Source organism: Hippopotamus amphibius, chromosome 6, assembly GCF_030028045.1.
Source record: "Hippopotamus amphibius kiboko isolate mHipAmp2 chromosome 6, mHipAmp2.hap2, whole genome shotgun sequence".
Lineage (NCBI taxonomy): Eukaryota > Metazoa > Chordata > Mammalia > Artiodactyla > Hippopotamidae > Hippopotamus > Hippopotamus amphibius.
The window spans coordinates 10,497,962-10,519,587 of NC_080191.1; the positions used below are offsets into that span (position 1 = coordinate 10,497,962).

A 21,626-nucleotide genomic window follows, 5' to 3' on the forward strand; every position below is an offset into this window, starting at 1 on the left:
CTTCGAGTGTATACAGCAGTGCCAGGCACGCCGCTGAGAGCTGCACCTGAGCCGTGGCTTGGACTCTTCTCAGAAGCCCCCGTGAGGTAAGTTCCCTGATTAAGCCTGTTAAGACAAGAAAGCCAAGGCCCTGAAGGGTGTGTGTGCTATCTCATTTAATTCTCATAAAAACTCGGTTTCTTGGGCAATGCTGTTATCTGTTTTGTGGTGAGGAAGCAGAAAGAAGGTTTACTGCCTGAGTTCACACAGCTGGTGAACTGCCGTGCCAGGATTTGAACCCAAGCTTGTCTCGATCCGCCACACCACCTCAGAAACTAAACACCCCCGGAGCCACACACAACACACAGATTCAGACCCGAGACCAGTGAAAAGTCCGTAGTGTCCCGTCACCCACATCCTCTAAGCCCCCGTTTGTCTGATCTTAGATACGGGCGTGCGGGTTCTCAGATTGCCCTGGGTGAAATGATTGTGGCAATTGTGGACAGACATGTTCTGCCGAGAGTAAGTTTTTTGAGATTGTGAAAGTAACCACCATGGATCGAATTCCTTAGGAGCAGAGCCTGAGACTAGGATTCTTGTACAATTGATTGAGGACCTGCTCCCAGGAGAAAGGAAGCAGGACAGGCCCTGGAAGGCTGTAAACAAGAGTGTGGTCTCCTCTGCAGTTTGGCCTCATTGCCATCCACGGGGAGGCCCTAGAACGTGAATTGTTTGGCAGAATTAGTACCAGGTGAAGCAAAGGGGCCAGTTGGTCATTGAGTTCTTTTCCAGGGGAAGGGGTAGCTCGCCGGGCCAGGTGGCTCCCTTTGCCAAGGGCACTGTTCCAGAAGGGCCATTGTGCGTGGTTAGCTGGCTCTCAACAGCGAAGGGAGGGGTGCACTGGGAAAGGCGATCTGGGTGGGACTCCATCAGCATCCAGTAAGGGGCAGAACCGCCAGAGGGCACGTTCACTCAGGTCATAGGGTCCCATCCGCCAGAGGTTCTGATTCTGTCCGACTGGGGTGGGGTCTAGGAATTTACATTTCTAAGGAGTTCCCAGGTGACACTGGTGCTGGTGTCCAGAGGCTGCAGAACCACTGCATGACAGTGACTTGGAGAAATATACTGTGTACATCAGAAACTGAAAGGCTTACCACTTTCCTAGTTAGTAGAAATAGAGCTGAGCTGAAATAAGTGGTTTCCTGTTGTGTTCAAATAAAGCTTTTTTTAAAAATTACAAATTATAAGTTTACTGATGAGGGGTACTTAATACTATGAAACAGGTGGACTGGTCCTTGTTGGAGTTGTCAGGGAAAACTTCCCCAAGGAAATGGATGGCTAGCCTAGATTTGGAAGTGAAAAGTTCAGCATGCAAACAAGCTTTGGGGTATAAGAAGAACCCCTTAGGAAATAATAAAAGACCAATGGGGCTGGAACTAGAGGAGGAGGAGGAGTTTTGTGAAGTTGCAGAATTAGTCCAGAGCCGGATGACTTTGTATTCACCAGATTGTCCTTGGATCAGTAAGAAAAGAAGAAATTCTTCACCTGTTCTAAGTAGGGAGGGGAATATTCTGTTCTGATACAATCATGTTGAACTCTGCCTCCTCAGGCCAGTAAGGCTGCCCTCCCCTGCTGGTGTTCTAGTCACCTTTTCATCCTGACAACTTTTTTTTTAATGTATTTGTTTATTTGTTTAGTTATTTATTTATTGGCTGCAGTGGGTCTTCATTGCTGTGCGTGGGCTTTCTCTAGTTGCAGCAAGCGGGGGCTACTCCTCATTGCGGTGCGTGGGTTTCTCATTGCGGTGGCTTCTCTTGTTGTGGAGCACAGGCTCTAGGCACATGGGCTTCAGTAGTTGTGGCTCACGGGCTCAATAGCTGTGGCTCACGGGCTCTAGAGCACAGGCTCAGTAGTTGTGGCGCACAGGCTTAGTTGCTCTGAGGCATGTGGGATCTTCCTGGAACAGGGCTCGAACCCGTGTGCCCTGCATTGGTAGGCAGATTCTTAACCACTGCGCCACCTAGGAAGACCCCCCCCCCCCCCCCCCCCCCGACTTCTTAACTAGTGGTAAACTAAATCTTAGGTTTCAGGTCAGTGGGAAGAGGCAGGTTTACAAATGCTTCAGCATCAGGGCTTAGGGTCACTGGCCAAATGTGGTGGCTTTTGCCAGAACATTTCTACAGGGGGAAGCCTGTCCACTGATTTTTTTTTAAGGAATAGGAATTTGTTCTTCTAGAGTATGTAGTCCAGATGATGAACTGTGTCCTTGACAAAGGTTAAGAACATGGAATGCCACAGCTCCTCCTTCCAGAAGCTTCTGCAGTGTGACAGCTGTGTATTCAGAAGTGACTGTGGGGCCCTAAATTACAAGGAGTTCATAAGCGCTCCCATTTTCTGAGCTCCTGCAGTGGGTCCAGAATGTGCTAGGGATGTGAAATACATGTATTCCTCAAGGAAACCCTGCGGGATAGATATTTGTATTCCCCATCTTACAGACGGGGATGCTTTCAGAGGTTAAGTAACTTGGCCAAGGTCACATGGCTGGCAGAGCTGGGGGCCTCTAATGATGGCCAGGCTGACTCCAAAGCTTGTGCTCTTCATTTCCATGCTGCTGCTTGTGTAGCTGTGCAGAGTAAATCTGTTCGTCTCTCTGCCTGGTGGTCCCCAGCTGTTTTACTTGGGGTTTTGCTGACTGTCCACAGTCTCTGAGCTTCTGGATCCACCCCAGTCAGAGTATCTGACTCCGGAAAGCTCTCAGTGCCACAGGAAATAGAACAAGGAATGCAATTAGGATCATTTCTGCCTGTAAAGGAAGTTCATTTATTTAGCCAAAATATTTCTCCTGGGCACTGTTCCATGATTCTAACAAGTCTCAGTTGGTAGGTAAGAAGCCTGTTTGAGCTTGGAGAGAGGGTTCTGATGGTGAACAGCACAAAACCTATCTCTTGCCGTCAGTTGATTTTCAGGATGCACGTGGGTTTAAGCACACTGAGGACCTTGGGTCTGCCCGGGTGCAGACAGCTGAGGCCATGGCAGGAGGATAGGGCCAGGCTCTGGTCTGAGGCACACCTGCTGGAATGCAGGTTTCTGACTCTCCTGTCTCTTACAGGCTGAAACACGGTTGCTAAGTATCCTGCTGTCTCTGATAGGAGGTGTTAAGCCCAAGTCTCCCATTGTACCTGACCAGCTGCAATCCCAGCGCTGGCACAGTGCCAGGCACGACAGGGCATCGACTTCAGCATATGCTGATGGCTGCCCTGTCTCAGGTGATGAATACTGATTGCTTGAATCCGAAGAGTTGGCTGCTATTATTGTAGCCTCACCTTTGATTTATCTGTCTCAGAATCAAGCGTTAAGGGCTTTCCCCTACAGTCCTAAAGAAAATTCCCTACACGTTCTGTGGGGAAGTATCTAATATACCTAACCCCTCTGAGTGGGGCTTCAGAAATGGGCTTTACAGTCCAGACCTCTAAACAGAAATTGCCCATTTTAGACACTTGCTGTTCTACTCTGACTGCAGTCTTTGGGCCTTTGCTTGTCTGCCCTGGGGAAGGTGCCTCCAATTTTCAGAATAAAGTCCCAGGATTGAAGGCCCATTGGTTGCAGTGGACATCTCAAGGGAATCAGCAGGTGCATGGCGAGTGACCCATGTCCTCAGGATCTTGCAGAATTGGTGACTGTCACCATCCTTCTTTTGATGTACCTGGTCTGATAACCAGTAACGAACAAAATTTAAAACAAAAAAAGGGCCATCAAACATGTCTTTGAGAGGAGCAGGAGACTGGCGGTCTCAGAAAGCTGTGTCCAATTTCAGAGCCCTCCGAGAAATGCCAAGCACAGGCTGGGTCGTAGCAGCTACCAAAAGGCAGAAGCACCGGCTGTGGAGAGAACTTGTGAAGAGTGTATGTCAAACTAACTATATCTCTTTACACTCATAATTAGACTGGCAGAAATGAGAATGCTGGGTCATTCCAGGGGTTGGGTGAGGTCTGCAGGCACTTTGGGTATTGCTGGTGGGAGGACAGCCTGGTGGAGGACAGCCATCCTGGAGACTAAGCAGCACTGTTTTTTTGTGGTGGGGGGAGTTGGGTGGGAGAATGTCACTGGGAGAGTGGGTGGTTGTGCAGCAGTGAGAAGCCATGGATTAGATGTACCCAGAGTGCCAAGGGTGGATCTGAGTGAAGAAAGTAAGATACAAAATGAGAAATATAGGAATGTCATTTATGAAATTTAGAATACATGTGCACAGAACAAAGCACATTTTACAAGAATGCATACGAACAGAAAGAGACACATTAAACACATTAGCATGATTAGCTAAAGTAAGGCAGGAAGGAGGATGTGTGAAAATATGTGAGAACAAGAGAAGAGGAAAAATAACTTGAAAGAACTTGGAGGGTGGGTACTGGTGCCCCAGCATCTCCCAGTAGAAACTCTTGTGGGCGGGCCTCCCCATTCCACTCAGGGGTGCGTTGGTAAATGTGTGACAACTGGCTCTCCAAGGGAAAAATCCCCCCTGATTCATGGTATTTGCTGGTTGCCAAGGTGAAAATCTTTCTACTGTGGCTGATTTTAAGCCACGCTCTTTGGGAGATGCTGACATTCTGCTCTCTGGAGTCTGCTTGATGGAGTTTCTAATTTCTCAAGATGATAATTCTGGCAGTAACTTTTTGAGAGCAAAAATATATATACGACCAAGATAAGGCAGGACTTCTGTGGAGTGTCTTTTTACTTGCCTCGTATATGTTGCACACCCTTTAAGAAAGTTAATAGAACATACACCACCTCCCCAAAGGAAATCTGTTTTTCTTCTTAGTTTCTTGAAAAATGGTAGTTTCTTTCCCCTAATCACTATTGACCACATAAACCATGACCTAAGGATTTTCCCCCAAATGTCTACTTTTATCCTCCAAATGCTAAAATAATAATGAAACTACTGCCCAGCCATCTATATAATTTCCTTGAAAGATAGTAAATGCTATTTGGCAGAGAAATGCAATTAGCATCACATTTCCCAGAGGAGAGCTATTTCCTTGAAAGGATTAACCATTACTGGTAAAAGGGCTAGATAGCTCTTTACAAAAATAGTCATAACTTTAAATTGTTCATCTTTTAAAAAACCTCATACATACACTAGATGATTTTCAGACCTTCCTGGGAAAGCCAGACCTATTTTTTAATTTTTATTATTATTTTTAGTTGAAGTATAGTTGATTTACAATATTGTGTTAGTTTCAGGTGTACAGCAAAGTGATTTGTATACACACACACAAACATATACACAGATTCTTTCCCATTGTACAAGATTCTTTTCCATTATACAAGATATTGAATATATTTCCCTGTGCTGTACGGTGAATCCTTATTGTTTATTTTATATGTAGTAGTGTATATCTGTTAATCCTGTACTCCTAATTTATCCCTTCCACCCCCTCCCCTTTGGTAACGGTAAGTTTCTTTTCTGTATCTGTAAGTCTGTTTCTGTTTTGTAAATAAGTTCATTTGTATTCTTTCTTAGATTCCACATATAAGTGATATCTTATAGTATTTGTCTTTCTCTAACTTACTTCACTTGGTATGATCATCTCTAGGTCTATCTATGTTGCTGCAAATGGCATTATTCCGTTCTTTTTTATGGCTGAGTAGTATTTGATTATGTACGAGGGTGAGTCAAAAACTATCTGCACTCTGGTTATATTAAAACTTCTATAAATTCTACAGCCAAAGTACGGAGAATTTTTGACTCACCCTCATATATACCACCTATATCTACCACCTCTTCATCTTCTGTCGATGGGCACTTGGTTTGTTTCCATGTTTTGGCTATTGTAAATAGTGCTGCTGTGGACATAGGGGTGCAGTGTATCTTTTCAAATTAGTTTTTGTCTTTTCTGGATAAATGCAGGAGTGGGATTGCTGGATCATATGGTAATTCTATTTTTAGTTTTTAAAGGAACCTCTATACTGTTTTCCTAGTAGCTGCACCAATTTATATTCCTACCAACAGTGTAGGAGGGTTCCCATTTATCCACACCCTCTCCAGCATTTATTATTTGCAGACTTTTTGATGATGGCCATTCTCACTTGTGTGAGGTGACACCTCATTGTAGTTTTTATTTGTATTTCTCTAATAATTAGTGATGTTGAGCATCTTTTCATGTGCCTGTTGGCCATCTGTATGTCTTCTTTGGAGAAATATCTATTTAGGTCTTCTGCCCATTTTTTTGATTGGGTTGTTTATTTTTTTGTTAGTGAGTTGTATGAGCTATTTGTATATTTTGGAAATTAAGCCTTCATCGGTCACATCATTTGCATATATTTTCTCCCATTTGTAGGTTGTCTTTTCGTTTTGTGGTTTTCTTTGCTGTGCAAAAGTGCATGTTTGATTAGGTCCCATTTGTTTACTTTCGTTTTTATTTCTATTGCCTTGGGAGGCTGACCTAAGAAAATGTTGGAATGATTTATGTCAGAGAATGTTTTGCCTATATTCTCTTCTAGGAGTTTTATGGTATCATGTCTTATATTTAAGTCTTTAAGCCATTCTGAGTTTATTTTTGTGTATGGTATGAAGTTGTGTTCTAACTTCACTGATTTACAAGAGCTGTCCAACTTTCCCAGCATCACTTGCTGAAGAGACTGTGTTTTCTCCATTGTATATTCTTGACTCTTTTGTCAAAGATTAATTGACCGTAGGTGTGTGTTTATTTCTAGGCTCTCTATTTTAACCACATTAATCCTTCCAATCCAAGAGCATGGGAGAGCTTTCCATTTCCTCGAATCATCTTCAGTTTCTTCTATCAATGTTTTATAGCTCTCAGCGTATAATTCTTTCATCTCCTTGGTTAGATTTCTTCCTAGGTTTGTTTGTTTTTTTGTGTTTTTTTTTGAAGTGATTTGAAATGAGGTGTTTTTTTTTTACTTTGATATTTCATTGTTAGTGTAAAGAAATGCAGCAGACTTCTGTATATTAATCTTGTATCCTGCTACCTTGCTGAATTCATTTATTAGTTCTAATAGTTTTTGTGTGCAGTCTTCATATATTCTGTAGAGTATCATGTCATCTGCATATAATGAGTTTTACCTCTTCCCTTCCCATCTGGATACCTGTTATTTTTCTTGTCTGACTGCTGTGAGAGCCAGATCTATTAAAAAAACAAACAAACTCTTCCTTGCCACCCCCCTGGAGCAGGGCACCCCCACCTCGGCACCGCTGACATCTGAGGTCTGGGGACCATCTGTACAGTGTGCGGTGCTTAGCCTCACAGGTCTCTACCCACTTGATGCCCATCCTGCCCCCTCAGTTGTGACAGACAGATTATAGTAATGACCATGCGTCTCATTTCCTTCACCTCTCTCCCACTCGCTCTCCCTCTTTACTATCATCTCCAGGCATTGCCAGATGTCCCCAGGGGGGCAAAATCCACCCTGGGTTGAGAAGCACTGCATTAGAAACATCCGTATCTTTGCTTTCATCTTTTCATCACGTTGGTCACATTTGCAGAGGAGGCCTTGCCAGGACAGCATTATAAAGCAGCTACCTTAGAGTGAGCTGCAAGAGTTCCATAAGTCTTTATGAATGGCTTTTGTTTCTGGTGTTTCATAAAAATGTTCCAAGTCCCTTGTGCTGTAGACAACTACGAGAGATCAGGTTTTGCCACGTGCTATGACTAAACCAACATTCTCCACCATCAGACGTCTTTTTTCTTATTTTCATTTTTAAAAACAGAGAAGCATGGAATGGGTCAAATCCCACCAGCTAAGTTGAGGTACTTAATTAGCAATAGACTTCCAAAAGCCTTTCAAATGGCCCTTGCTGCTTTCTAGCTACTATCAACTCATCTGGCATCACACAACCCATTTTAAACTTTCTTCCTTTTTCCAAGACTCCTAAAGGTAAGGAAATTAGTATCCCGACCCCATTCTAACCAGTGAGGAAGGTGAAGCTCAGAGAGGTTAAGGCCAGAGTATGACCAAGGTAACCCAACTTGCTAAGGGCAAGACAGAGCCTAAAAACCAGGACCCCTGACTTATCACTAGGTCATGTTGCCCCTCCCTGTGCAAGACTTCTTTGGCTTTCTGTTACTTCCCAAAGAGCAAACAAGAGAAGAGAGGGAGGGTGGGAGGGAAGGAGTGGGAAAGAGGTGAAGGAAATGAGAAGCAGCATGGCCATTACTATAATCTCCTAAATTAAAACTCATAACTAACTCATGTTGAAATTATTTGTACTATTTTTACTGATGTAAAAGCCTAATTAACAAGTGGTTAAAATAGAAAAACTCCTTCTGTTACACTGCACAGTATATATTATTTCTTCCTGAGAGCTTATTTAAGCTTTCAAATAAAATCAATTTTCCTGAGTCTTCTGAAATCTGAGCTGGTAAGACTTCCAGACTCACAGGCCCAAACATCTCACTGCTTTGAGCTACAGAAGTTTCCCTTCTCTGTCAGTTAACCTGAATTCTCAAGAACTCCTGGAGGGCAAATAAAAGGACCCAGACATAGTCTTTTTGACACAACACAGTTTAGTAAGCCTCCTATTTAAGCTGAGCCTTCCAGTGCTAGCAAACTGCTCCTGGGACTCTACAAACCAGTTTATGCAGATGCCCTGTTCTTAGATGACATGCATTATGTGTGTCCTATTACTGTATATTTTTAGTCCCTTTTATAACACTTTCTTGAGAATTAGAATAACTGTTCTGATTCTTTATTCTCTTCATTGACAAAATATGTGTATTTTCTACTTTCACCTGAAAGGTAAACCCTCTGCCTCAACCAGGAAGGGTCATCACATTCTTTCTGTAAAGGGTCAATGTAAGTATTTTAGGCTCTGTGGGCTACATAAGGCTCTGTCATATATCCCTTTCTTTTTAAAACAACCCTTTAAAAATGTTAAAGCCATTCTTAACTTGTGTGCCATACAAAAGGCCTCTGGCTGCCTTAGTCTATCAACCCCATGCCCTAAACAACCAATTTTAAATGGGCCCTAACTAGCCCATTTGGAACTAGTTGGAACGATTTTGCTATCCAGACTTCTGGAGACAAACTGAAGGGAACTAAGGCCAACATGTTGGTAACGCAGAAAGGCCAGTGGAGAAAGGGGAGATGCTCCCCTAAGGAGATGAAGACCTTGACTTAGCTTGGTTTTGCCTTAAGAAGCCTGTACCCAGGGAAGCTGGTTGACGGGGATAAAATTGAAATAAAGACACTAAGAACAAGGCCAGTTTATTTTACGCTGCCTCTCAGCTAGTTAACGTGGGAAACAGCAGGCTGGTCATGAAAATCATCTCTGAGCTTCGTTCATCCAGCACACGTCTCACTTGTGCTCATGAGGTCAAAATGCGAGCACATCAAGCCCGGGAGGGAAATCCAGGCCAAGGGAAGCGTCTTCGAGAGCCCCAACGTGGATGCTGACTGTCACAGAATGCCTCAGCAGACTCCACAGATGGCAGGAGCACTTTATTTCAATAAAAATGTTCTCTTTTTAACCTGGCCTCTTCCCCATCACTAAAAAGCAGCTCTTTCGCTAAAACGCAATCCATTTATTTGGCTGTACTCTTTTTAGGCAGTTTTAACTTTTTCCAACGTCGTAACACCACTCTGTATTTCTCACTGCTGGTCTTCTCTTCAAACACTTTTTTGAAGAGAATCCGCATCACCGTCTCTGTTTCTGCTTCTTTATCCTCTCCAATTAGAAGATCCAATGTGTCTCCCACTTTCACCTGAAAATTAAAAAGAAACAGGGCCTTCATTATGTTTTGGGAAATACAGGCCAACGCAAATATCCCTGCTTTGAATTTTCACTAGGCAACTATCACCCGGGGGGCCGGTGACGCCTCTGTGACCGTCACTTATCCCTAGTGCCTCCAGGTGAAAGGGCCTCCCTCTCTAAGCAGGCCCTCAGACCCACCTAGCTCAGCACGGGCCAGTGTCCCTCCTTCAGGCTGAGGCAACTGGCTGCTTGTAGATGGGCCCTGTGTGTGGCTCCAGTTTTCACCTCTATTGCATGACTTAAGGAAACACTTGAATGGAAGCATCTATTTTGGTAACCACAGCAAAAGACAAAGGAAGCGGGGCACAATCTTAGAGCGTATGAGCGCTAATTACTACATGCACCGAGGAGACAATTTTCATTGTAACACTCATTGATTTCAACCCAGATAAGCGACATCACTGGGGACAGGGCATAATTTGCTGGCCCTGTCCAACAAATTATTTGTCGCAGTGGAACAACGGTCAGCTGTATCTCTTAAAGAAATGGAAGTAAAGAAACTACTTTCCAGCATTGGCTAGTGCCAGTGCTGCCGTACCATCAAGAAGAGACAGGACTCCACGCACAGGATGGAAGCCACAGAAAAGAGGGTCGAGTGGGATGCTGATTTGGGTTAACAGTGCTGAGGTCAAATCCGTTTTTGTCCAGATGGGAGCTTTGGCTTGAGTGAATGCAGGACATGTCCTGGGGGCAGTCACATTGGTGCCGCCAGGGTACCAACAGCCCAGGACAGACACCTGGTCCTGGCAGTTCAGGACCCCAGGGGATCTGCCCAGCAACTCAGGAAGGGGCGAAACTGACACAGGTGCCACATGCTGCTTCTACCAGAACACAAGCCAGGATGACCAGAGGCCACCTGAGACCACTTACCACTGCTTCCAAGCTAGGGATGGGGCAGGGGTGAAGAGACAGGACAGGAAGACAGGGACAGACCCCCACCTGTGGGCCATGGACTCTAGGTGGGCACAGGTACCCATTTAAAAGCCTACTTGGGGGCTTCTGTTTAAGAAGCATTGTGCCAAATGCTCATGTTTACCTCCTTTTCCAATGACGGCTCCCTGAGGCAGTCATAACCTCACGCTGTTGGGTCATCTGTACCCCACTGGGGCAAGCCACCCACTCAAGGCTTCTGTAGGCGCAATACTCAGTCTACAAGCTGGGAATGCACACGTGTCACCACGATGCTGCACTGGTCAGTCCAGGCAGCCAGAGGTAAAACTCACAAGGACTGATTTTAAACCGTTAACTTTCTCACCGCTGGGCTGAGGAGCAGAAAGACTCACCACAGCGAGGCATGAAGGCTGCATGGAGTTGGGGGTGGAGTGGGGTCACTCCTGCATTTCTGCTGGGTTCAGTGTTTTTAAAAAATGACCATTTGGCCAAACTGTGTAGACATTTAAATCAGTGTTCAGAAATACAAGGCTTTACCCTTTTAGGCATAACTCTGTGTCATTAAAATTCTTTTTTTTTTTTGGCTGTGCCCCACAGCATGTGGGATCTTAGTTCCCCAACCAGGGATCGACCCCACGCCCCCTGCAGTGGAAGTGCAGAGTCTTAACCACTTGACTGCCAGGGAAGTCCAAAATTGATTCTTTAATAAGTAATATATGCACATAATACAAGATGTAAAAGGTATAAAAGGATATACAGAGAAAAAGGCAACCCTTCTTATGTAGCCTTTCATAGATACACTATGTGTGATATCTGCCCCTTAAGAGAAGAGTGGATCATTTTGGTGGCTTTCTTCTAGGGCAGAGAGTAGGGAAGGAATGTTTCTCCTTTAGCCGTTCATCCCTGGGAGAGGTGAATGTAGGAAGGCTTTAATCCCCACGTGCGGGCTCCACATGCTCTATGAAGTCTACAGTTTCTAGCACCAACAGCACTCTGGGCCCCATCTGGTGTGCAGCTCACAGAAACGCTCTGCTCAGCTGCAGGCAGCCAGGGTTAGAGCTGCAGCTTCAGACAAGCACCTGACCCTTCAGGGCCAGCAGCCAGGCACGGCCCCACGGAGCAGGCCGCGGAAAGGGAGGTGCTCTCCATTCCCTGCAAAGCCCTGTCCCTTCTACTGTGGGAGACGGCACAGCAGACACAAAGCAAAACTGGCTGGGATTAGGGGCTGTTCCAAGTATCTACATTTCCAATCTCCCCTTAGCTTCAGTTACTATGGCTACCAGGCCTCCTAGTAACAAGGCAGCCGAGTGTTAACGCCGGCCCCTTCCCTTGCTGACCCTCAGGAGAAATCTGGAAGGCAGCCAAGACAACAGAACAGCCAAGGCAGAATGAAGAAGCAGCAATTAGACTGTAGTTAACAATATCTCGAAGCAGAGGGAGAAAAATAGATTTGTGGTGTCTGTAAATGAGGCGCTGGCAGAGGCATCGTGCACCAAGGACAGGTCTGGTCTCTGAGCGCTGCGGCTGGCGAGGAGGGGGCTGGGCTACAAGCAGGAGAAAGCAATGAAGGGACAAGAAGAATCTGCACTCCAGATGCACGTCTGGAGTGCCTGAGTTCCCGCAGCTCACTGAGCAAGGACTGACACCTGCAGCCTGAACCTGTCTGGGCAGGTGCCATCAGAGGGATCTGGGCCTTGTGACCTGGCGGCCAAGACAAGCACTGGGGATCCCCCCTCCTGTCCACTCAGCTTCAGGAACCGCTCTGAGCCCCAGGAGCAGGGCCTCTGAAGACAGCCTCCGTGCTCACCCAGGTCCATGGCCGATGGCTCACACCCTCCCGTGTCTCAGGGGAACAGGATGAAGCTCAGGACTTCCAACCCCAGGAGTGTTTTGAAATATGAGAGAAGCTAAAATAAAAATAACCTTCAAAAGTGTGTCTAACTTCCCTGGAACATGTATTTAGATTATATCCGCCAAAGCCTTACAGGTCTGTCTTTTCCAAACTTTTTAAGGGTCTCTGTCATATACTTTTTAAAATTGTTTTGTTAACTTTCACTTTCATTATTATTTTTTCCAATTATGAAAGTGAAACATACTTGTAAACAATTCAGAAAATAAAACACATGAAGAACATATAACCCATAATGCCCCACTCAAAGGTACATACTACTAGCATTAACATTTTAATTCTAGGTGTATGTATATATCTTATTTTTACAAAAATACATATTTAAAAGAATATATACACATCATTTATTTTAACAACACAAGATATTAGAAATACATTTTCTTATGACACTTATGAGTGACCCTTTCCTTTAACAGTAGTACTGATACGTCAGGAAACATGGAGCCTTCTTTTTTGATGGCTGCCCTGCACGCGGAGCAGTGTATCCAGCAGGTACTGGGGTTGGGGGCTACTGCTGAGCTGAACAGAACTGCACAACTGCTCAGGAAACAGCAGGCCACAGAAACCTCTACACGCATCAAAGGTTTCTTTTTAGCCTGATTATTATGATTTCACAGGGGCTAACATTAAGAACTTAGAAGCTTAATTGATTTTTGTCAGTTCTGATAGTGACTTGTCTTAAAATTTTAAAGGAAAAGAGGAAGCTTCATCTCAAAGTCATTACAGCTGTGAAGAGCAAGTGGTCTGTGGAACTGAAGCTGTGTGACCAGGCCTGAGGGAGATCTTAGAGGGGGTAAGACAGACATACACGAGGAGCCACTGATGCCCCAAGGAAGAAGCCCCGAGGGAAATCGGGGGAGGCAATAAGAGTACTGGCAGAACAACAGACAAAAGTATCTATCATAATATCTCACCGTTCTGCTTTTCTTCCATAATTTTTCCCCGTTCAGCCTGAGTTCACCTTTGTAGAATGCATCTTCCACTTTGCTTAAAACAAAACAAAAGTGCTTTTAAATAGAAATATATTCAAAACAATTACATAATTTTGAGAAAAATACCTGCTGTTAATAATGCTTATTCTAACAGTGACTGACCTCCCCACAAAATCTCCATTCTGGGTGCTGGGAAAGTGAAAGTCAACTGCTCCCATATGTATCTAAACAGGGAGACCACAGCGCACTGCCGAGGAGATCCGGGCTGCTACAAAGACCTGTCAGCACTAGCTAGCAGGTAAGCAGTGCTCTGCTGGGGCCTCCACGTGGGCTGAACTCGCATCCAGCCCATTCAGGGCGGGCCCGGCGTTCTCCACACGCCTCCCTCTGCAGCAGCTGCTTCAGGGGTGGTCGTGATTCATGACGGCCAAAATGAGGGGGCACCCCCTTCCCCTCACGTGCTCTGAGAGAAAACTAGGCACCACACCCTCTGCTAATCTGCACTGAGGCCGGGCAAATTCCAGTCCAGCAGCTCCTGATCTCTCTGAATTTCATCACTGGGGCAACCAGACCAGGACAGGATGCGGACAAAAAGGAGTGCCCTTTCGTCGTAGTGCTCTGACTCCAGGCGACTGCCATCTGGGGTTCTCCTCATAACAGCAGCAGTTACTACTCTGCTAGAGGGAGAGGCCCCTTATGAGCTGGCCAGATTTTAGAGAACATTCAAGTCCTGATCAGGGTGCCTGTGGGCTCAGAGTCATCTTTATGAGTCTTAAGTTTCATGGATTAAAAAATTGAACTATGCCATTAAATTAGGACATAAAGGTACAAATTACACAAGGGAATCTTTCTTAATTTATTATTCATACCACAGTTCTTACCTTGCATGCAGTATGCACACAATGATTGCTAAAGGAATGAATGAACAATGAGGATCTTATATAATTATCTAGCAGAGAAAGAATGAGAATACATCTTGAAAGTTACACTAAATATCTCTGTGCACTACATATGAACACACAGTATTTTCACCATCACAGCTAACATATACTGAGTGCCCACTATGTGCCACACACTGTTATAAACGCTTTAGCTAGATAGATGGACTCACTTAATTCTAGCCACCACCTTCTAAAGCCAGTTCTATTACCCCCATTTCACAGAGGAGGAAACTGCACAGGGATTTTAAGTAACTTGTCCAAGGTCACACACAGAACCTGGATTGAAACCCTGGTAGTCTGGTTACAAAGCCTGGAGTCTTAACCACCACGTTATACTGCTTCCATCGATTCTAAGAGGTACCTTCTCTCGTTGTAGTATTTGTGAAACCCAGGTGCATTCTATGCTTGCTATATACACCTAATGTGGTGATTCCTTTTTTCCTCAAGAAGCTGTTTTTACATCAATGGTTCATCTTACAGTTGACTGTATCTTAGAATCAAAGAAATGTGGCATGTGGGATTTGCAGGCAGTCACTGGACTTCTTTGGGAATTAGTTTTCTCATCTATAGAATGAAATAATTAGAACACATTACCTATAAGATCCTTTCACATCTATCGTTATGCTTCATCATAACACGAGCCATGCGACTAGCAGTGCTGCTTTAAAATAACCAACAAGAAGACAAGGGATTTTGTATTAAAATGCACATACTTACTTTCTTCCGATATCTAGGCCCGTCTTCAGAACAACATCATACCGGAAAGACTGCACTGCTTTGTCCAGGTCCTTATAGTCTTTGACCACACTGGGGTCGTCCTCGGGCTCCTCTTCCGGCTCACTCACCTCTTCACGGTCACTCTCTTCATCAGAGTCCCCTTCATCTTCTACTTTCTGCAGAGTCTTTTTAGTGGATTTTTTAGAGCTTATATTGCTTTTGAGTCTTATGGAAAATGGGAAAATATATTCTGGAGATATTAAAAGCCCTGGGAGTCTCAGTGAGAAAATGTTGTGGAAAAGTGTTTTATAATTTGATATATTTAGCTTGGTACTAGACAAATATAAGTATCGATTCCAAGAAGCACAACGTTTATGTGAAGGTGTCCCTTGTAGCACTCTGCAGAGTCCAATCCAGGCATCCGGCTTTCTTAAAACACTGCTGGACAATCTGACACTAGTCATAGCCATGGTGCACACGGCCTGAAACAGAGAATAATTCAGTTTTCTTTCACAAGTGTGGTATTCTGGCATTCTTACCACATACACCATACACACATGAACACGTCACATCTAGTACTGCAGTTATGCTCCCTCCTACAAAATGCCATGTTGGTCCACATGTACCAAGGGTCATGCACACTGTACCAGGTGACTCTTCTGGCTGTAATTAACGTGCTTACCTCACAGGGTGGTCGTGAAAGTCTAATTAGATACTAATATGTGTGAAAACACTGTTCTACTCTTCTCCCTCCCCCAAATTAGCTTGGGTACTGATTGCTACTGAAAAATATTAAGTTCTCAATGATTTATTTTTACTTTTTTGGCTGCACTGCACAGCTTGCGGGACCTCAGTTCCCCAGCCAGGGATTAAGCCCAGGCCACAGCAGTGAAAGCCCATAATCTTAACCACTAGGCCACCAGGGACCTCCCTCAATGATTTATTTTACAATATTGCTTCTATTTTATGTTTTGGTTTTTTGGCCGCGAGGCACGTGGGATCTTAGCTCCCTGATCAGGGATCGAACCCGCACCCCCTCCATTGGAAGGCAATGTCTTAACCACTAGACCACCAGGGAGGTCCCCGCAATGATTTATTTTAAAAAAGAAAACCTCAGGATGAGAAAGACTATTTACTGACATACATTACATCCTTACAATATTGACTTTGCCAAAGACACTAGATCATGACTTCATAAAACCCAGAGTGAGTCTCTAAACTTCACTTCAATCTGCAACTCCAGCAAATCAGCTAGGAATGAGCAAACTGTACAGATCTGCATTTTACCCCCTTCACATCTTCTGTTTAACAGAGGCATTAGCTAGCAGACAAGGAAGGGGCCTGGAGACCCACACACGAGGTAGTTGTTTCCTGAGGCACCGAGGTGCCGACGTATGCACGCACGCACGTGCCCCGTATGCTCCACGGGGAGGTCTCCTGAAGACCGCACCCGGTTCCCACCAGCCTTTGTCCCACGCATCTGCTACCTTGCATGCTGTAGCCTTCTGTTGTAATAAATCACAGCCATGACCCACAGCTGAGTCCTGTTGAGTCTTCCTAGTAAAATCAATGAACCTACGGGTGTCTTGGGGGCCTTGACACAATATCCAACTGCCTATTCAGCATCTCTATTTGGGTGCATAACAGGCACCTCAAACTTAATTGGCCCCGAAACAAACTCCTGATATATCTCCAACCCCAACTCTGCTCCACCTGCAGCCTTCCCTATTTCAGTTAATGTAACTCCACCCTTCTAGTTCCTGAGAACAAAAGCATCCAGTTACACTTGACTCTTCTCTTTCCCCCATACTCAGATCCATTATGTCAGGAAATCATGCTGGCTTATCTTCAAAACAAGTCCAGTATCCCATCACTTCTCACCATTCCCACTGTTACCACAGATTCAGGCCACCGTCTATCACCAGGGTTACTACAAAGGCTCCGTTACAGTCTGTTCTCTGTAGAGCAGTCAGAGTGAGTCTTTTAAAAAGTAATTTATATCATGTCACTCCTTCCCTCACAACCCTACAAGAGCACTGAAAACAGCAAAACCCCTCCCTTGGCCTATAGGCCCTGTGTGATCTAGCCCCTCCATTTCCTCTCTGACCTCATCTCCTGCCTCTCTCACCCGTGCTCACTCAGCTCCTTCCTGAAGATCCTCATACACAACAGGCACACTTCTGGGTAGACTCCTTTGTTCCAGCTGCCCTAGAATGCTCTTAGCCCAGATATCTGCATGGATAACTCATCTGCACCTCAGTGAGGTCTACTCATGCCAGCTCCACCTAACAGGTATCTTCTCCTCCCAATGTCCCCTTACCCTGTTCTACTTTCTTCTGTCATAGCACTTATCTGCTATCATGTTATATAATTTACTGGTTTTGTTTTCTAATGTCGCTCCTACTAGAATATAAACTGTTCACCTGTGCGTTTTTCCTCTGCTCAATCCCAAGTGCCCAGAATAGTGCCTGACACATGGTAAGTGCTTAATTAAATACAGTGAAATGAAAGTAGATCAAAAGAACCGGTGCATTAGAATGAAGAGCAAAGATGGGGCTGGCTTCATGGGTAAGAGGCCAGATCTCCAAAGTCCTTCCATACCACAGCATAGACTTATCCAGAAAGATCTTAAGTAGGGAAGTGATCTCATTGGAGTGTTTTTTAAAAGACGTAAGGAGGTGATCACGGCAGGAAGCCTGAAGCAGGTTTTGAGTGAGATCTTCAGGACAGAGAAAATCTGTTAACTAACCGAAGGCTGTAAGAATGGAATGCAGAGGCAACGCTGTCCTTGACCTGCGGGACATCTGGAATCGTTCCACGTTCCTGGGCCTGTTAACTACTCCACGTGGAGAACCTGATCTAACTGCCAGTGAGTCAACTGCAACTAAAAATCTTCTCTTCCCTTGGAGACTTCAGAGGCTGAGGAAGTGCTGAGACAAGGTCATGTTCCCCTCGCTCCCTCCCCACCCCATCGGGCTGCGCACCTTCCCGGGTCCTCAAGGTCAAGGGAAACTGGACACCAGCGTCCTCGAGCTCGCGGTCTGCGTCTGCAGCGAGCAGGGGCGGCCGGGCAGACGGCCTCGGCCCGCCGGGTTCTCACGGCCCCTACAGCCCCCGGGACCACGAGGCGTCCCGAGCTGGCCCGGCCTGGGCAGGGCGCGAGAGGCTCACGCGGAGACTAGCAGGAGCGCGGGCGGGGGAGACGAGCTCGCCGCGCCTGGATTTCCCACGTGCGCGCGGTGAAGCAACAGAAGGGGGCGCGGGCCGGGGGCACCGCACGCCGGCCACGGGCGCAGTTACCTGTACGTCAGCGACGCTCCTCCCTCCCCGCCCCCCTCCCCGCGGCCTCACCGCCTGCAGGCCTCCAGGCCCCGCCCTGCCCTTGCCCCGCCCCTTCCGCCGGCGCCGGCGCCGGCGCGTTGAGAGGGGGCTGTGAGGTGCGCACGGGGGCGGGGGCGACGGCGGCGCAGCGACCCCTGCTGGAAGCTGAGACTCGGAGGACTGTGCTGGGAGGGCTGCGGGGGCGGGGCGGAGGGCCGACGCTGCTCTGAGCTGAGCCGGAAGCGGGGACCCAGTGACTGGTTGCACATGGTTGAAAAGAGCTTTTTTCTTTTTTCCTTTTTTAACTTTTTAATTCATTTTTCATTGAAGTATGAAGCTGATATTATATAAATTACAGGTGTACAATACAGTGGTTCACAGTTTTTAAAGGTTATGCTGCATATTTGCTATATTCCCTGTGTTGTACAATATATGCTTGTAGCTTATTTTACACCTAATGGTTTGTGCATCTTAGTCTCCTCTGCCTATATTGCCTCTCCCCCTTCCCTCTCCCCACTGCTAGTTACTAGTTTGTTCTCTATACTGGTGTCAGCTTTTTTTTTATATTCACCAGCTGGTATATTTTTTAGATTCCACCTATAAGTGATATCATACAGTTTTTTGTTTGTTTTATAATTTCATTTATTTATTTATATATTTATCTATTGGCTGCATTCGGTCTTTGTTGCTGCATGCAGGCTTTCTCTAGTTGTGGCAAGTGGGGGCTACTGTTTGTTGCAGCATGGGCTTCTCATTGCGGTGACTTCTCTTGTTGCAGGGCACAGGTTCTAGGCACACAGACTTCCGTAGTTTTAGCACGCGGGCTCAGTAGTTGTGGTGCATGTGCTTAGTTGCTCTGCAGCATGTGGGATATTCCCAGACCAGGGATCAAACCTGTGTCCCCAGCATTGACAGGTGGATTCTTAACCACTGTGCCACCGGGGAGTCTCTCATACGGTATTAAGCAAAATGCCCTTCAAGTCCATCCATGTTGTTGTAAATAGCAAATTATCATTCTTTTTTGTGGCTGAGTAGTATTCCATTGTATTTATGTATTACATCTTTATCCGTTCTTCTGTTGATGAACACTTAGGTTGCTTCCATATCTTGACAATTGTAAATAATGTTGCTATAGACATTGGAGTACATGTTATCTTTTTGAATTAGTGTTTTTGCTATTTTTTGGATATATACCCAGGAGTAGAATTGCTGGGTCATATGGTAGTTCTATTTTTAGTTTTTTGAGAAACCTGCATACAGTTTTCTAAAGTGGCTGCATCAATTTACATTCCCACCAACAGTGTACTAGGGTTGCTTTTTCTCCAGTCTGCTCTAACATTTGTTATGTGTATTCTTTTCGATGATAGCCATTCTGATGGGTCTGAGGTGATATCTCATTGTGGGTTTTAATTTGCATTTCCCTGACCATTCGTGATGTCAAGTATCTTTTCATGTGCCTGTTGGCCCGTCTGCATTTCCTCTTTAGAAAGATGTCTGTTCAGTTCTTCTGCCTATTTTTTATATATTGGGGGTTTTTTTTTGCTGTTGAGTTGTATGAGCTATTTATATATGTTGTATATTAACCCCTTATCAGTCATATCATTTGCAATTCTTTTTCTCCCGTTCAGTAGGTTGTCTTTTCATTTTCTCAGTGGTATCCTTTGCTAGGCAAAAGCTTTTCAGTTTAATTTCGCACTATTTGTTTATTTTAGCTTTTAATTTCCTTTGTTTTGGAAGAAGGATCCAGAAAAATATTGCTATGATCCAAAAAAATATTGCTATATGATTGATTTGGAAGAAGGATCCAAAAAAATATTGCTAATGTCAAAGGGTGTTCTGCTTATGTTTTCCTCTAGGAGTTTTATGCTATTTGGTCTTACATTTAGGTCTTTAATTCATTTTGAGTGTATTTTTGTATATGGTGCTAGAGAGTGTTCTAATTTCAGTAGCTGTCCAGTTTTCCCAGAACCACTTATTGAAGAGACTCTCTTTTCTCCGCTGTATATTCTTGCCTCCTCTGTCATAGATTAATTGACCATTAGTTCATGATTTTATTTCTGGGAAGAGAGCTGAATTTAATGCTCTGGGCCTTGGATTTTTCTAGGATCACCAACCTCTTTGAACATCTTTAAGAGTTACAGACATTGTCTCCAGAAAAATGCACACATGGGCCAGAATTTATAACCTGCTTCGTTACATTTGCTCAATAAGCAAAGACAGTTACAAATTGGATCAAGTGCTGAAGTGACAGAACTTCGTATATTATATCAATTCAGTTTATACTGTTGACATTTTACACAGGCAATACACAGTTGCACTTACTAGTTTGTCATTTGTAAAGGACTACAAATATATTGTTAAATCTGCCAGTAATAGGAGTTAATCATTATTATTACAAACTGACAAAATTGCTGTATGATTATGTGTGATTATGGAAGGAGATATAAAAGAGTACAGTGCTATTGGATTACATAAAATCAACTTAGTCACTGGCATTTAAAAAATAAACATTTCATTAGATGAATCAAGTTGATTTTTACCTTTAAAATGCTAATTAATATAAAAAACTGCTGTGAAGTTAAGAAGTGGTATGTGTGTATAGAGATATTTGTGATTTTTAATTTTTTTTCATAGAAACCTAGTGTACTGTAGTGACTGTAGTTCTGACTGATTTAGACCACCTAGTGGACTAAGTTTTCATTCTGTCAACAGGGCTGCGCTGGGTCAGACCAAAAGACACTGGGAATTGAGCTCAGAGTTGAGCCTGCAAGTCTGGGCTCCAGCTTTTAATTTAGTGCAAATATTTAATGTTACATAAAGTAATAAGTAAAGCAGAGCACTTTTAGTTGGGGCCTGTAGGTGACTTTTAAGTTATTTTTTAATGCAAAAGGAGCAGCCTTACTTTCCATACTCTGAACATTGTTATGGGCTTTATTTCCTTTTATTTTCTCTTACAATTTACTACTTATTTATTGGTTTGCTTGTTTAAGTGAAGAAAATTGACCTGGAGAAGAAAGTTCCTTCCACTGCCTCACCTTGCTTATCCCAAACCTGAAGTTTAGCTAGTGGCCAAAGAAAGATATTTTAAACGTGATCAATTACGAGGCCCTATCCCTCCACTCCGAACCCCATCCCCTTTCACCTTCTCAAGGAGTTTACTCTTTAGA

General features: G+C 44.5%; 1 protein-coding gene across 2 annotated transcripts; it reads right to left on the minus strand.

Annotated features, from left to right (window-relative positions):
- Positions 1 to 9,190: 9,190 nt before the first annotated feature.
- On the minus strand, positions 9,191 to 18,505 carry MTRES1 (mitochondrial transcription rescue factor 1). 2 transcript variants are annotated; one of them, XM_057739162.1, is made up of 4 exons: positions 18,439 to 18,505; positions 15,139 to 15,620; positions 13,463 to 13,535; positions 9,191 to 9,698 (listed from the first exon to the last, which is right to left on the minus strand). In XM_057739162.1, exons 2-4 carry the CDS (start codon positions 15,606 to 15,608, stop codon positions 9,519 to 9,521), a joined length of 723 nt encoding a protein of 240 aa, XP_057595145.1. In that variant the 5' UTR covers positions 15,609 to 15,620; positions 18,439 to 18,505; the 3' UTR covers positions 9,191 to 9,518. The 2 variants fall into 2 exon arrangements, with proteins under 2 accessions (XP_057595145.1, XP_057595144.1); XM_057739161.1 differs by having other exon boundaries at positions 18,123 to 18,502.
- Positions 18,506 to 21,626: the final 3,121 nt, after the last annotated feature.

What these genes read in the sequence shown, in the direction of transcription:
- MTRES1 (XM_057739162.1), bottom strand. Translation starts at nt 15,608, where the DNA reads ATGGCTATGACTAGTGTCAGATTGTCCAGCAGTGTTTTAAGAAAGCCG. An exon ending in GGCCTAGATATCGGAAGAAA is followed by an intron (nt 13,536 to 15,138) that starts GTAAGTATGTGC and finishes TTTTGTTTTAAG; the next exon opens with CAAAGTGGAAGATGCATTCT. An exon ending in TATGGAAGAAAAGCAGAACG is followed by an intron (nt 9,699 to 13,462) that starts GTGAGATATTAT and finishes TTTAATTTTCAG; the next exon opens with GTGAAAGTGGGAGACACATT.